The sequence below is a fragment of the Morus notabilis genome, unplaced genomic scaffold (assembly GCF_000414095.1).
Source record: "Morus notabilis unplaced genomic scaffold, ASM41409v2 Scaffold182, whole genome shotgun sequence".
In the NCBI taxonomy this organism is placed as follows: Eukaryota; Viridiplantae; Streptophyta; class Magnoliopsida; order Rosales; family Moraceae; genus Morus; species Morus notabilis.
This window is the reverse complement of record NW_010364641.1, coordinates 65374-82329: the sequence shown is the minus strand read 5'-3', so window position 1 is coordinate 82329 and position 16956 is coordinate 65374. Positions and strand designations below refer to the sequence as shown.

At 36.0% G+C, this 16956-nt stretch overlaps 1 protein-coding gene across 1 annotated transcript; it reads left to right on the top strand.

The window, feature by feature from the left end:
- Window positions 1–11842: 11842 nt before the first annotated feature.
- On the top strand, window positions 11843–15428 carry LOC21390612 (lipoamide acyltransferase component of branched-chain alpha-keto acid dehydrogenase complex, mitochondrial). The gene is made up of 8 exons (XM_024171290.1): window positions 11843–12281; window positions 12695–12844; window positions 13417–13542; window positions 13709–14082; window positions 14211–14458; window positions 14588–14676; window positions 14788–15015; window positions 15221–15428. The coding sequence occupies exons 1-8, from the start codon at window positions 12069–12071 to the stop codon at window positions 15332–15334; spliced, it is 1542 nt and encodes a 513-aa protein (XP_024027058.1). The 5' UTR covers window positions 11843–12068; the 3' UTR covers window positions 15335–15428.
- Window positions 15429–16956: the final 1528 nt, after the last annotated feature.

The window sequence follows — 16956 nt, the reverse complement described above, 5'->3', positions numbered from 1 at the left end:
AAGAAGGAATGGATTCCATCTCGTATAATAACATTCCCAGCTACCTATTTCTTATGTCTCCAAAATACAAGGAATAGGATTCAGGGTCTCAGAATCCGTACCGAGTAAATCAAAAGACATAATTCCATAAATAGGAGTTTGTTAAGAACTCAGGATTAAGATCATTCTATATATGACCATCGGTAGACTCAATTAGAATTTCTATGCTTAACGGAAATTATTAGAAATTCATATTGTGTCTGTGTCCATGTTCCACATAATCTTATTATGCGTAATACACTCATTCAATATCTCACCATATTAACAGTGCGGATAACACCGTTCCATTCTAAATGGGAATGACATATATTAATAATGTTTTAATTAAAGATTCTGAACTTTAATTAAATTCATCATGAACAATGTTTTTTATTATTATCCTTAAACACTATCCTCTCGTATATAACACTTATATACTATGTTTAAGGTTACATAAATAATCATGAAATTTTCATTTGATATTCATAAAATATTCATAAATATATGCACATAAAATGATGAATAAACTCTTTTATTAATTAAATAATAAACATCCTATTACATCTCATGGTTCTAGAACACTATTCCCAACACTTTCTGACTGGCTGGCTGGCGCGCTGTAGCCCATACAAATGGTGATTTCCATGGACTTCTTTATCTTTTTCGCTCGATTTTCTCCACTTTGTAAATCCTACAAAATAAATTAACATAAATGTAAAACTAGTGACAAATTAACTGAAATTTGCTCAAAAACTATAATATATGACGGGGATAAATTGATGAAAAATCAACTTATCATCTGCTAATCTTTCTTGTTATTTTGTTATCTCTCTGTAGATACGACCACCCTTCTGTGCTACAATTGACCGCTTGTGAACAACACTTTTTGGCGTTAATCAGTTTTGTAGGGGACTCCATATCCTGCAGATCCTTTATCTTTTCTGAGTTCGCCTTTATACCCCTATTACTAACCATGAATCCTAGGAAATTTTTCCAAAGCCAACCCCAAAGGCACACTTCAATGGATTCAGCTTCATGTGATATTTTCTAATAATGTCGAACATTTCCCCTAAATGCTCGACGTGATGCTTGCTTTCAAACTTTTCACCAACATGTTGTTAACATAGGCCTTTATTGTCTTTCCAATTTGCTTTGCATACATCTTATTGACGAGTCTTCGATAAATAGTCCTTGCGTTTTTCAAGCCAAAGGGCATGACCTTATAGCAGTAGAGCATTTAATTTGTGATTAAGGAATTGTGCTCCTCGTCAGCCGGATTTATAGGAATTTGATTATAGCCAGAGTCCATGAATCTCAATAGTTCATGCTTAGCTGTAGCATCGTCCAGTTGATCTATGCGCGGTAGAGGAAAACTATCCTTTAGACAAGCTTTGTTCAAGTCATTGAAGTCGATGCATGTTTTTCACTTCCCATTGGGCTTAATCACTAGCACAAGGTTCGAGATCTAGTCTGGATAAAATACTTCCTGGATGAAGTCATTCTTTATCAACTTGTCTTCCTCTTCCTTCAGAGCTTCATATCTCTTCGGGTTCATCGGTCTGCGTTTCTGACACTTTAGGGGAAACGAATGGTCGGCGTTTAAGCAGTGGCACATTACTTTAGGTTTATCCCTTCCATGTCATCATGAGTCCACGCAAATACATCCAACTTTTTTTCAAGAACTTTCCAAGCTCTTCCTTCAATGCTGAAGATAAGGTAAAACCAACCTTCAAAACCTTTGTCGGCTCCTCCTTATCTACCAGGATTTCCTCTAACAGCTCAACAGGCTGTGACCCTGTAATTTCCTTCTCGACCCTTGGGTCGATATCCTCTTCGATTAGCCCATGACTGGCCAATCGTATTTTTAGCCTCCTAGGGTCATCGTACTCGTACACAGCATCTGAGTATGCAACTTTTGACTCATACTGGCTACATTTCATCTTTCCTACGCCGTTTGGTGTCGGGAACTTAATCTTTTGGTGGTAGATGGACATGACAGCCTTTAGCGCTTGAAGGGTCGTCCTTCCAATCACAACATTATATTGTGATGCCTCTTTGATTACCACGAAGTTTGCCATTATTATTGCCTGTCGAGACTTTTCTCCCACTGTAATGGGTAACTTAATCGTCCCTTGGGGAATGAATGAATCTCTAGTAAACCCATACAAGGTTCGAGTGGTCTTTTCCATCTACTCTTTTGGGACTCTCATCTTTGTTAGACAATCAGAGTATAAAATGTCTACCGAGCTCCCATTATCCACCAAAATCCTATAGACATTGTGGTTTTCAATCATGGCTTTGACCACCAACGCATTATTTTAAGGGAAGTGCACACCATTTGTGTTTTCCTCTGAAAAGATTATCTTAGAACCGTCAAACTTTGGAACCTTTGACAGTCTTGTCGATGAGCGGTTCCAAAACCTCTCTTAGTAAACTTACTTTGCCTCATGGGCATAGTTTTTTTGGGACCTCCTTGAATCTCCACCTATATACGGACCTCCATGAATCTTCCATATAACTCTGACAAGCTCATGATCCTCTTCTCGTCGGTTGTCATCCCGGTGACGGTTGTCGTTCCTTTGTCTACCCTGATTTCTTCTATCAGCCCTAAACTCTTACAGTCGACCTTCACTGATAAGTCTTTCAATCTCGTCTTTCGAGTTCGTGTAGTCGTTGGTGTTATGTCCAACTTCTCTATGAAACCTATAGTATTTGTTTCGGTTCCTCCTATTTCGGTCTGACTTCATAAGTTCTAGCTGGCGGAGCATATTTCCTTTACTAACCTGATTATAAATTTCTTCCACCCCAACAGTCAACTTATGATAAGTGTCATACCGTTGTAACGGGCGAGGCCTTCTGTTGTCTACTTACCTCGACTTCTTTGCTTTTGAATGATTAGAGGTCGAAGCTACCTACTTATCTTCATTGTCGTTGCCTCGACGCTTTCGGCTATCATGTTTCCAGAGGTTGATCCTTGCTCTGGTCCTTTGTTCTTGCTTGACTATGCTCAGGGTTATTAGCCTTGGCCTCCTCCGTATTAATGAATCCTTGCACCCTAGCCAGAAATTCTCTATATGTGGATGGCGGCTTACAATTGAGGTCGCACTTAAATGGGGTGCCCTTTTTCATACTGGAGAAGGCTCTCATTAAACCCTCCCTATCAGTCATGCCGGTGGTTGCGGCGACTGCTTCACTGAATCTTGTTAGCCACTCCTTCAACTATTCATTTGGCTTTTGATAAATCATCATCAGATTTTACTTTGACGAGATGTATTTCTTTACCCCTAATGAATTCTAAAGATAAGGCTTTCTTTAATTTATTCTAGCTAGAGATAAAGTTTGGCTTTAGCGTTCTAAACCATCGTCGGGTTGAATCTATCAAATGGTTACGAAAAGCCCGACATATGATTTCCTAAGAATAGTCGTGTAATAGCATATGTCCTGTGTACAATTCCAAGTGGTCATCGGGATCTCCTCTACCATCACAAGGAGGAATCGACTGTGCTTTATATTTTTCTAGAAGGGGCGGCGTCATGATCTCTGTTGTGAAAGGATGATCATGAACCTTCTTCAGGGCAATGTCGACGTTCACCACCTCTGCGACTTGTCCCAAATTCTTCTATAGGTGACTCACCTGGTTTTTTACATCTTTCTTTAAATCAGCGACATCACCCATAAGCTTCTCCCCCAAACTTTCCATGCACTCCAAAATCGCTCTAGCCTCTGCTGTTGAGATTACGGAGTCAACTCCTTTTGAGGCTTCATCTTTTATAGCATTCAGCCTATTTCTTAGGTCTCCACCATTTTGCACCGACCCTGAGTCTTCATGGGCATCGTTGCCATGGTTTCCTCGAAGTTGTGCCCTCATGAGCAATCCTTGTCCATTTGCAGCTTCCTTTTCTTGGGCTCGTCTCCTAGCAACCCTTTGCCTGCTTCCCAGCAATTTTGATAGTCAAGGCCTATGGTTATTTTCCCTTGTGTTCTCGCTTTCTCCAATCCCTTCCAAGGCACCACGCTGGTCACCATTATTCTAGTTCCCAGTTGCGGCTGCGTTTGGTGGTCTCAGTGGAGCGTCTTTAAGAAGAGGCATTAAGTTTCTCCGATCAACTCACTCTATGATAGCCACCAAGTGTCAAACCATATCAATTAAGGAGTTCAGCTGTGCTTGCATCTTCATTCACAACCGCAGGCTGATTTTCAAGAATGGGTTGATATTCACACCTTCCTCTATTAGCCTGATTGGCTTGATTCACGGTGTTATCTTCAATTTGGCTACCTTGATTTGCAGTGTTGCTTCTTGTTCTTCTTGGGGGCATGGCTTTAGATCGATTCTTTCATCAGAATTATTTATGCTAACCAGAGATTTTGGATTCGATCCCCAATGGAGTCACCAATTATTTATGGTGAAAATTCGTCAACAAAATAACAACGAATTTCTAAACAGTTGGTATGAATTAAATGATCTAAAACACAATTAAAAATAATTAAACAGTAAGAACACACGAGAATTATAGTGGTTCACCCTCGGTTTGAGAGCTACGTCCATTGTGGGGATGTTAGAAAATTCACTGCTTTAAAAGAACACGCACTAATGCTCAGAATGAGACTTGAGATTTTTCCTACTTATAATCCCTTATTTATACCCATAATCACCGCCTATATCCTTTTCCTTATTTGAATTTAGGATACTTCCCTTATCTTTTACGATAGTTTCCCAAAAGATAGAAATTACAATCAATCGTGACAGTTTCCTTATTTAAATTTCATATATTTGAATTACAAATAGTAAATCTTGGAGCCAATCTCGCATATATTATTTTCTTGTATAGCCTCGACCTCGTAAACACTCCCAGAGGCCTCTTCGCCTACGATTGCGGGTCCGGTCGACCTCATACTTGTTCTTCGTCGCTTCTGAGAACGGTCGACCTCTTAATATTACCAGGTACATCCTTTTAACAGTCGACTCTTAAGAAAGCTATCTGCTGACGTGGCTCTTAAGGTTCAGCTGTCATTGACTATTTAATGCTCTTCTTTATGGCATGCAGACCTCATTCAGGATCTTAGCTTAGAATTCGGCGTTTTACCCTACAACAGTTAAGTATATTGAAATTGAAATAATGTTGTGCTCTTCTTTAGCCCTTCCTCTCATTATATATTTATATGGGAAAATTTGATTTAGGTATTTTGTATCTTAATATTTTTTTTAATGTGTTATTGCTTTAATCATAAGATATTAATCTAACGGTTATAATAAAGTGGATAGCTGACTTAAAAAAGTAATGATAATTAATGAGATTAAATTTTTATCATGCCACATCATAAATTTCTATATTTGATGGATAACCACCATAGAAATGTAAGCACTAAAAATTTGTCCATATATATGGGTGTGATTTTAATGATTAATCTAATATTTATCCATGGTTATTATTGTTTCAACTATAAGATATTTTCGACAGTTATATATATAAAAAAAATAGATAGCTAATAAAAAAATCTGTGATAATTAATAAAATTAGATTCTTATTGCACCACATTATTAAATTTTTATATTTGATTATCTAGAAGATATAATGGATCAAAATTACCTCCTCAAAGTTAAAATACAAAATATGAAATATTGCACGCAATAACGCCTCTTCTTAAAACACGCACACTTGTAATATTATTCCATTTATATGATCTCATATACCATTGTATTCACACAAACACGCGCTATAGAAATACTATGTACAACTCACAATTCTAAACTGATTAAGTTAACGACGCGATATTACTATTTTCAAACACACCTTTATGTAAATATATCATTGAGACCAGCCCTAAGGTTGACAATATCTTTATTGTTATTGTTATTATCATTATCATCATCATATTAATATTATTATTATTATTATTATTATTATTGTTATTGTTATTCAACATTAATATGCTTCCCTTAATTTAACAAAATTATGAGAAATGTAGTGATTAATCTCCTTCCTTGATCAGAGAAAAATATTGAATATTAAGTTGATTGTGTAATTTATTTTTAATGTTCTTTCCATTTTTAGAGTGATTGGTTGTAATATAGATGTGAACATATTTTTGGGTGAGTTATAAGGGATTGATTGATTATCTAATTGTTAGTATAATTTATCATAATTGATTGATTCACATATTATATTTTTAGAATTTATCCTTATATATACTCATGTACAATTATTTATAAAATTATCAGTGAATGAAATGAAAATCATACTCCTAATTCATGGACGTAGACGAATTGCCGAACCACGTTAAATTTTGTATTCTTTCTTTTGTTCTGCTTTTTCTTCTATCTTTTGTTCTTTATTTTCTAGAAAAAAGACTCGATGATCCATCCACTGATCATCAAGATCTGTAAACTTTCGGCCGTATTTTATAAGCACGCCCACGTGCAATTTTAGGTCCCCGATAATTGGGGAAATATTTGATCATGAATATATATATATATATATATATATGCATATGGCAATTGGCAAAAAGCCCATTTGAAGACACATAGAACACGATCGACCGAAGATGAAGTTACGTCTTGTTAGAATTGATAATAAATGCAAAATAAGTTCATGTGAAGGAAATTTTGGCCAATCGGAGAATACACATGGCATGTGAAAGAAGATGGGAAAAAAGCAAGTGCATGATCCAAACACTTCTAGTGGAAGTGATCATCGGTTTTATTTCGTTTTATTATTTTTTTCTTAAAAAAAGTATATAATAAATTTTATTTGTGCGGAAATTAAACTTAACGTCACTGACCGAACGACGCATGATAATTAAGGTGGGTGAGATTTGATTTTGAGGGGCGCAGATTTAATTCTACATTGTATAAACACAAAAAAGTAAATAACCCACGTTGGGTAAAGATAACGGTTTATGCAACATTTTTAAAGATGTGAATTGTGATGTGAAATCACCAACAAGTTGGCACATTTAAAAAGAGTCCAAGTTGACACACCAATGAATATCAGACACTTTCTTGACTCGTAATATTGCTTACTTTAGACAGAGCTATAGTTTGGGCCTAGTTAAATGGGTCGGCCCGAGGCTAGACACTTTTAAGCTGGGCCTAGCCCAGCTTTTAATTTTTTTGGGCTTAGGGTCGAGGTGAGTTGACCCTTGATCCAAATATTATATTTTTATTTTATTTTTGAAAGTGTCTTATAAAAATCCGGTCCGGCTCTAAATTTTTTGGGCTCAAGGCCGGACTGGACCGACATTCTCTCTTTTAGAGCCAGCTCGGCTTGGCGCGAAATCTCTTTTCGGGCCGAACGGCCTAAATTTACACCTCTACTTCGGGATAATGTTATTAATCAATTTTTCCCAAACAAATATCACATGTTGCTTAATCAGCAGTATTGATGCGACCTTGCTATTAGATATGTAGCATTTTATATCTAGTCTTTGGAATCATTTAGATGATGTTTAGTATATGGTTTTTGCTATAGTGCAAATACATGGTTTTAGTTAGGCAAATCCTCTCCAAAATGGGCATTCGACATACGTAATGGCGGAGTAAGGAGAAGGAAGTTGGAATCAACAGAGTTTAATGATAGGACAACTGCTCCAATACATAATCAAGAAGTCTGATTTTAATTTTGATTTGAACCCATATACCAAACAGGCTCTTAGATGGCAGAGAAGTTTTTAGTATGGAATCAAAATATACTTTACCAATGATGTGATAATATTGTGATATATTTTTACCGCCCTAACACATATGGAAAATAAGTATTAAAAGTTTACCGAAACTTGATGAATATCATACTACTCGAACTTATACATTACCTGTAAGATATTCTTCTATACCTTATAACAAATTGGGAACTTCTCCAGTATGTCAATATACCGATAGATCAAGTTTTCTATCTGTTAGATCCGCATAAAATCGCGTAATAATCAAAAAATACGTAGATTTAACGGTTAAAAACCTGGCCTACCAGTAGATCAGGCGTAGCGGAGAATCTCTAACAAATTACCCCTAAATTTGATATCTTTTTTTATATTTTTTATTTGGCAACATTTATTGGGTCCTTGGTGGGCTTCTGGCTTCTGCGCTAAACTGTTTCTTTACTGGAGTTCACATCAGGTCATCTATAAGACTACTGAAGTAATGGACCTCCTCCACGGCCCACTGTTAGGCCGAGATCCAGTCTGCTGTCATTACGATAACGACATGCCGCTTGCCAGAAAAACGACATGCCACTTTTGTAGCAAAGTTTTCTGTCGTTTTACGTTTTAAGCAACATTTATTTTCTTGCCTAAGCTTAAAAGACATAAGGTAACTATTTTTCCTGTCGTTTATCATGTGGAAAACGGCATGTCATCTTTATTCACAATTTGAAGTTTGTTTATGTTTAAACTTTAAACAACATACCGTTAGTCGTTTAACATTTTGTCGTTATCATGGTGGAATGGAACAAATAGTGTCTTTTTTTTTTTTCTAGACCAACTATTCTTTGTATTTAAGACCATATCGTTTCTAGTTTACCCAGTTCTGTCGTTTGTCACAATTGAATACGACACGCCATTTATCTTTCCTTAAATTTTGAACAACATGTACTCGTTCAAAAGCGACAACAATAGTCAAAAGACTCAAAACTAATATTACAAGGAAAACGACAATGATCCAAAAAACGACACCAACGTGAAAAAAGACTTAAACATGAAAAGTAACGATGCATGGAAACGTTGGAACAGTTAAGAATCGACATCACATGGAAAACAACAATAACCATGAAACGACATTGAATAGGATACGACAGTTAACAGCAAAATCAGAAAAATCAACATCACATAAAAACGATATCGATAACGAAAAACTACATACAAAGGGGGAAAAATGAATCACATGGCAAACAATATTTCGTGCAAATAACAGTAACCATAAAAACGCCGGTGACTATTGAGAACAAACTAACGTGGAAAAAATGATGTAACATGATAAACTGAATGAATAAAAAGGACGGAATCATGAAAACGACATCAAACTGTCAAGTGCAAATAAGTACGAGAACGACATCAATGGAAAATGATAATAACCATGAAGACAATGTCATATTTGGTAAATGACATCTCCCAGAACATCGATATGAATCTGGATAAAGAACATCATGGGAAAATAACAATAAATAAAATACGACACGTATGGACCATGAAAAAAGAAGAACATCAAATTAACAAAGCAGAAATAACTAAATAAAAAACCATATCCCACGGAAAAGGACAACGAAGAAAAAACGACAACAATAAACAGAAAAGGAAGGGTATCAAATAATAATTCCGAGCAGAAGAATGACAGTTAACTTGAAAGAGGAAAATGACTGTACGGCGAAAACCATAATGATTTTGAAGCCAGGGTAATTAGGGAAACGACTACAAGTAATGGACCTCCTCCATAGTCCACTGATAGTTTAGACTTTAGAACTAGAGTTGTTCTTAGACTTTAGAACTAGAGTTGTTCATCGATTGGGTTGGTGCGGGGTAAAATTTTTTTCTCTTCCACCTTAAAAGGTGTGGGTTGCATATATTTAGCCCGAACGATGTTAGAAAAATTTCACAACTCAATGATGTTTCGGTTAGGTTGAGACGGTGCAGGATGGGTTGAGTGGTCGGTTTCAACATTCAAAGACTCAAAGTTCAATCCAACATTCAAAGTTCATCATCAAATAGAAGTAATAACTCCAACATTCAAACATATAAAAATTTAAAATTCAATCCAACATCAAACATGAAGAAAAATAGTCCATCAAACATCAAATATAAGGCAAACATAAATTAATCTACACTCATAAATTAGTCTTAACATAAAATAAAGCAAACATAGAGGCTTAATTCAAACATGAAGAAACTAGAGAGTAAAAATGAGTTGTCTGCCTAGGGTTAGATATTAGAAGAGGCAAGTTAGAGCGCGAGTTGGGTTAGGGTGTGCGGGCCATTATAGGCTCAACCCACACCCCGTCCTAAAACTTCGGGTCAGATATTGAATGGGCCGAGAAAAAAATTTAATACTAGAAATTATATTTTTTTAGTTAAGTTGGGATGGGGTGAGTTGGGCATGCGGGTTTTACGGGTTACAACCCTACTTAGAACCAACACAAACGACAAGCCGCTTATATTGCAAAGTTTTTAATCGTATTATTTTTCATCCAACATGTCGTTCTGGTCTAACTTTTTTCCGCCGCTTATCAACGGAAACTAAAATAAAATACCGGTAAAATGTCGTGCCTCTTAAAAAATTTCCTCTGATTTAAGATTAAAAGGGCATACCAATTATAAGTTAACTTTTTTCCTTGTCGTTTATCATGATTGAATGCGGCATGTTCTCTTTCTTCAAAAGTCGGCAACTCATCCTTCTTCGGAATTTGAAGTTTCTGTAAGTTTAATAACATATCGTTTGCGGTTTAATTTTTTTTTTCTGTCGTTTCTCATGATGGGACAAAGTCGTTTTCTTCAAATTATGCTTTTTCTTTTAAGTTTAGGATCACGTCGTTTCTAGTTTAACCACTTTCTGTCGTTTATCATGATTCAGTACGACATGCGTTTTTCTTCAAATTTTGTGTTGTCTAATTTTAAAGAACGTGCGTGTAATACGTGGAAAACGACAATGTTGTAAAAAGCCAGACTAACATAAAAAGCAAGATGACATGTAAAACAACGATGCCTATAAACACGACTTGAGAAAAAGAAAATTATGTCACATGGAAGAGAACATTGAACCGTAAACGACAGTGACCAGGGAAAGGATAAATATGATGTCTTGTAAAAGATAAAAAAGAAAAAAGAGGAATTATGAAAAACGACATCAAGCCTCCAAGAGGAATAAGTATAAGATGAAGAAGGAACAATGAGAAAAAAATGTCGGGAATCATGGAGACGATATTATTTTGCCAAGCGGAAACAAATAAAAAAAACATGAAAAACGACATCAAATTACAAAGTGGAAACAATCAAGAAAACGACACTAATGTAAAGCGATAATAACCTTAAAACAAATAGAGATGGTATTAATCCCGGGATGGGAGACATTAATAGGAGAGTGATTGATAATTGGGGAATGATTATCAAATTGTTCCCATTTTCCAGAGCAACGAAACACAATTATGTAAGTTTTCTATTACTAAAAGGTTAAAAAAAAATCATCACATTGAAAACTACAATGAATAAAAACGGCAGGAATATGATTTGATTAATTGTAAATTTAAGTAGGACCATTAATGTCACTCATATTTTAATATAAAAAAATAAATAAATATGAAATTAATTCTTATTTTTTAATTCTAATGAGTCAACATGACTTAGTACCGGTATTACAGTCCATGTCACACGGAGAGAGAATTCTTAAGATTCGTTTAGTTCTTTAATTTAAATTTTTAATTTAAATTGAGATATAATTTTATGTGAAAATTTTTTACTATAACAAAAAAATTAATTTGATTATTTTTAAGAATTTTTTATTATAATAAAACTCAAATTTTAAACTCGAATCAATAAAATAAACTGAAGCCCCGTTCACTTCGCTGATTCGAGTTTAGAATTCGAGTTGAAATGTGATTTTATGTGAGAGCTTTTTACTGTAGCAAAAAAATTAGATGTGATTGTTTGTGAGAGCTTTTTACTGTAAAAAAACTCGAATTCTAAACTCGAATCAGCGAAGTGAACGAGCCTGAGCCTTAATTATTTTATTAGACATAAATCCATGTACTAATCCACAGAATATTAAAAAGTCGTGTGACACGTCAGATGGGTATAGATGCTGCTGTGTCACTCACTGTCAGCATCCATATCCAGACGAAGATGCTCTAATCGTGCTTCTCGGAGTTTGCGTTGCGTGTCCAAACTCCTTTTTTTAAGCAAAACAAAACAACTGCAAGTCTGCAACAACAATGGCGGACCATCCCACACACACGTGATTCCTCCTCTTCTCTCTCGCTCGATCCTTGACTAAGTGCTCTACTGAGCTTACCATGTCCGAATTCGAACTGTTTCTCTGAAATTCCCCAACCAATTCAAGAGTACAACACCCGATCATGATGGCTCGGAGGGTCTGGCAGAAGTTCGCCGGCGCCTCCTTCCGCCGCCGTCTGTCTCCAACTCATGCGTGCGCCTCAAGAGCTCCGGCGATATTACCGGCGATGGAGGTTTATGAGGAGAAGTGCCGTCCGTTTCTACCGTTCTGTTCCCAGCCCCGTTTTCATGGAACCGCTTCGGCGTCGTTTCGCATCTCCGGTTACTGCTCCGAGGTGAGTTTTGTCTCCTTTTCTGTTCAAGGGCTTAAAGTTTTGTTTAATTTTTTCAGTTTGGTGATCGTTGAGAGTTCGTCAATGTTTTGATTGGCTCTGGTGCGAATTTTATAGTGCGATAACCGGATTGCTTTTTTGTTTGATTCGCTTCAATAGAGGAACACAAAAGCAAAAACAAAAACAAAGGGAAAAGAATTATTTTTTAGTTCCTAAAATGTTAATTAGTGGCTGTTTAAATAGCTGAAGAAATGAACAAATAATTTTAATTCCCAAACGAGTTTTGAAGGATTATATAACAAAGACACTAATAAAGCAGAGTTGTATTAGAAGTTCTTTGGGATTTTTGTTGGCTTAATTGTTATAAAGGGATTAAAAAGTTAATAGTCTTCATATCTGCTTTTCAACATTTGCAGCCCAGGATTTCACATTTTGTGAAGAGATGTTGCTATTCCAGTCATGCCGTGGCTGATCTTCCAGAAGGCGGTGGTGTTGTTGATGTACCACTGGCACAGACCGGCGAGGGCATTGCGGAGTGTGAGCTCCTCAAATGGTTTGTGCAAGAGGTTAGTGATCATGGTGATTTTCTACTTATTATTAATGTCAATTTCCTATTTGTTAGTCCATGTAATAATTCAAATTTGTTGAAATTAGGAAGGATGTTGTCTCTCATTGTTGGTTTGTTCTCTTTTCGGACCGATAGTGCTCTTTTCTCTCTATATATTTAGTCAAATCATGCATTGTGTTTGCTATGGTTGTGATGATATGAACGAAGATACTCTGGCTAGATAGACGTGACTTGAGTATTGACTGTGGCAATGAGAAATTTTTGCAAAAAAAAAAAAAAATCTAATCAGAAAAGCTTGGGATCTCTCCACAAGTTTTACATTTGTTTCAGCCTAAGAAATTTACTTTGCAATGGTTGGGAGTACCCTTAGCTTCTCTTATTAGTACAGTAGACTTTTCTGTTTAATTGTCCCATCTTAGCTGTATACAGTCATTCTCAGCTTTCTGATTAATTTGTCCATTTCGACGATGCACGTTTCTAGTGACATATACTTGTGTAAGAGCCTAAGAGGCTACTGGTTTTCTTGGGAATTTGACAGCAGAAGAGAGTTACATTATTGTTTTTTTGCAGGGGGAGAATGTTGACGAATTTCAACCACTTTGTGAAGTTCAGAGTGACAAAGCGACCATTGAAATAACGAGTCGTTACAAAGGAAAAGTTGCTCGGATTTTTTATGTTCCCGGTGATATTGTAAAGGTGAGTGTATAATCGCTTGCCCTGGGAAGATGAATAGATACTAGTTTTCATAAAAGGATTTATGTGTATGATTTAACTTGATGCACCCACTCTACTTGAGTCATTTTTAGCTTCTATAGACTTATTTTCCTCTTTAAGCTCAAACGAAATTTAAATTAAATTGCAGGTTGGAGAAACGCTTTTAAAAATGGCCGTTGAGGAATTTCAAGTTCAAACGCATTCTGGCAAGGATTTTGAAAGTATTGAGGCAACAGACACTGATAAAAAAGAACATAACGCCGACGGAGTTTTATCAACTCCTGCTGTTAGGGGTCTTGCAAAGCAATATGGCGTCAACATAAATGATGTTCTTGGAACTGGAAAAGGTGGGAGAGTATTAAAAGACGATCTCCTCAAGTATGCTGTAGAGAAGGGCATCTTGGAGGATTCTTCTTCCTCTTCTTGTGCAGATTGTGAGCACGTTTTGGGTGGACATGAGAGTTATGTGCATGCCTCAGCTGGAGTTGGACAGAATTATGAGGATCAGACAGTTTCTTTGAGGTAATGTTGTATGCAAATATGTGGTTTGAACTTTTAACACCATTCTGTGATTTTAGAATATGAATGTTATTGGTCTATTTGAGAAGGAATTTAAGCTATCCCAAGTTACTTACCTTTTATTCTTTCAGGGGATTCCAGCGTAAAATGGTTCAATCTATGAGCTTGGCTGCAAAAGTTCCACATTTTCACTACGTTGAAGATATAAACTGCGATGCACTTGTGGAGCTTAAAGGAGCTTTCCAACACAATAATTCCGACCCAAATGTCAAGCACACTTTCCTTCCAGTCTTGATAAAGTCACTTTCAGTGGCCCTGAGTAAATTTCCCTCAATGAATAGTTGCTTCAATGAGGAATCACTTGAGGTCGTTCTTAAAGGCAAGTACTCATTCATTTGTACCCAATCCATGAAATAATTTGATGATGCAATTGGTTTTTTTTTTCCTTCTTCTTTTTTCGGCTTTCTTACTCTAACCATGTGCATTATTGTTGTAAAATATTATACAGGTTCTCATAATATAGGAGTTGCCATGGCTACGCCATACGGTCTGGTCGTGCCAAACATAAAGAATGTTCAGTCCCTTTCCATTATGGAGGTTGCACTTTTTTATATGCCTTTTCTTTTTTTTGACAATGCATTCTGTGAACATTATGCCTTTTTTTTTATTATTATTATTTAGACATGTATTCTTCTTCTGTGTATTTAGATAACAAAGGAACTTTCAAGGTTGCAAAAACTGGCATCAGATAACAAGCTTAGTCGTGTGGACATATGCGGTGGAACAATTACTTTAAGTAACATTGGAGCAATTGGTGGAAAGTTTGGTTCCCCTCTTCTCAACTTGCCTGAGGTCTCCATTATTGCCCTTGGAAGAATTCAAAAAGTCCCACATTTTGCAGATGATGGAAATGTATACCCAGCATCAATAATGACGGTAAGAATTATTATCTTTTGTCTATGGAGGTTTAAATCCTTAAGTTAAAAAAAAAAAAAAAAAATCCAGATAGATAACTTGCCTAGAATATCCTCTCCAGAACCCACATGCATGATATTCGTGTGCTTCTTTTGCTTTTTTCTTTTTTTCCTTTTTTTTTCCCCTTTTTTTCCTTTTCTTTAAATTTTATTTTTTTCTTTATCAGGTTAATATAGGTGCGGATCATAGAGTACTGGATGGAGCAACAGTTGCAAGATTTTGCTGCGAGTGGAAAAAGTTAATTGAGAAACCGGAATTGCTTATGTTGCACCTAAGATGACTATCCATAACTTGTAAAAATCACTTGTATATGATATCTTATCTAAATGGAAATATAAAGTTAATTGAAATGGAAATCATTGTCGTCCAACAAATCTATGAGCCAAAGAAATACTTTCAGTAGCTGCAACGTCATTTATACTGGAAGTTTGCTGCCTGTTCAATCGCCAAAATGGTTCTTTATTTCTGTCTAAAAAAGGTTTTGCTGTAGTTTAAATTCCTTAAACGACACATTTTTCATAGTTAAGAAGTGTTGGTCCACTAAACGAAATGTATTTCGTTGTCGTTAGGAAATAAACGTCATTCTTCCTTTGGAACTTTCAACCTTTTGATCATTGAACGACAAGTCGTTCATTTAATTTCAAAACTTTGTCGCCTTTTTCGGAGGAACGACATTGCATTTCTTTCCTTTTAATTAAGTAATTGACGACATGCAGCGAGTGGTTTACATACCCTGTCCCTCGTTAAACGTCATGGTATTTAAAAAACGACACTCAGATTTTTTTTTATTGTTCTCGTTTTACTGAACTTTTAATAAAAAACGACACCCAGAGTTTCTTTTATTGTTCTCGTTTTAAAGGACATCTCAGTTTTGCCGTACAATTGTGTGTTCTTCCGTAAATAAAATTAAAACGTCAATTTAGAGGTTCATTGTCGTTTTTTTGTCAAAAGAATACATGCTGCTTAGGGGTGTAAATCGGCCGGGTAGGATCGGGTTGAGCTGAAAAATTGAGCCAATCCGACCAGTGCGGGTTGAGCAAACTTTGGGCCGTGACACTCTCTTAAATCTACAAACCCGCAACCTTTCGGGTGACCTCGGGTAGGGTCGGGTTACTCGGGTTGGTGAAAACCAATTTTAATCTATGACTTCATACCTCTTTTAACAGTCTAAAAGCATAAACAATAAAGATATGAAATAAAATCTTGAGAAGCAAAATAGTCCATATAAAATAAACAGTTTAATCCAGAATAAACAGTCCATATAAAAATAAATAGTCCATATAAATAAAGTCGCAAAATAGGAAATTTAGTTCACTCTAAACTGTTTAATCCAGAATAATAGCACTTTCATTCCCAACTTGCCCCTCATGTGTTACAACAGAATTTGACAAATATTGAGAAGAAAACATAACCAAAAAAAATCATCAGAATCAAGTATAGAACAACAAAATAAACAACAAGGAGATGAAATAAAATTAAGAAAAAATAAGTAAAACGTAAAAAGATTACCTGACTCAATATCTTCATATTCATTAAAGTCTTCCACGTCAATAAGGTTGATGTGCTGACGACTACGCAGCTAATTTTGTGTACAAATCAATGTCTCCACCATCTTGGGGCTCAATGAACTCCTAAAGGGATTGAGGATGCGGCCTCCGGTACTAAAAGCAGATTCTGAGGCTATCGTTGAAACAGGAATAGCAAGAATGTCTCTTGCAACTAGTGAGAGAACCTTGTAATTAGTTGCATTATTCTTCCACCAATCTAAAACATCAAAATTTGACCGAGTTGGATCCTCCATAGAGTCTGTCAAGTATCTGTCCACATCATTTTTGTACTCATTCACATTGTTCTCCTTCATTTTTCTAACAAACTTGCTCCACAAACACTATTTTCCTTCTA

Excerpts from the sequence above, each read along its gene's own strand:
- LOC21390612 (XM_024171290.1), top strand. The coding sequence starts at position 12,069 with ATGATGGCTCGGAGGGTCTGGCAGAAGTTCGCCGGCGCCTCCTTCCGC. Across the intron at positions 14,083-14,210 it reads GATCAGACAGTTTCTTTGAG|GGGATTCCAGCGTAAAATGG; the intron begins GTAATGTTGTAT and ends TTATTCTTTCAG. Across the intron at positions 14,677-14,787 it reads AGTCCCTTTCCATTATGGAG|ATAACAAAGGAACTTTCAAG; the intron begins GTTGCACTTTTT and ends CTGTGTATTTAG.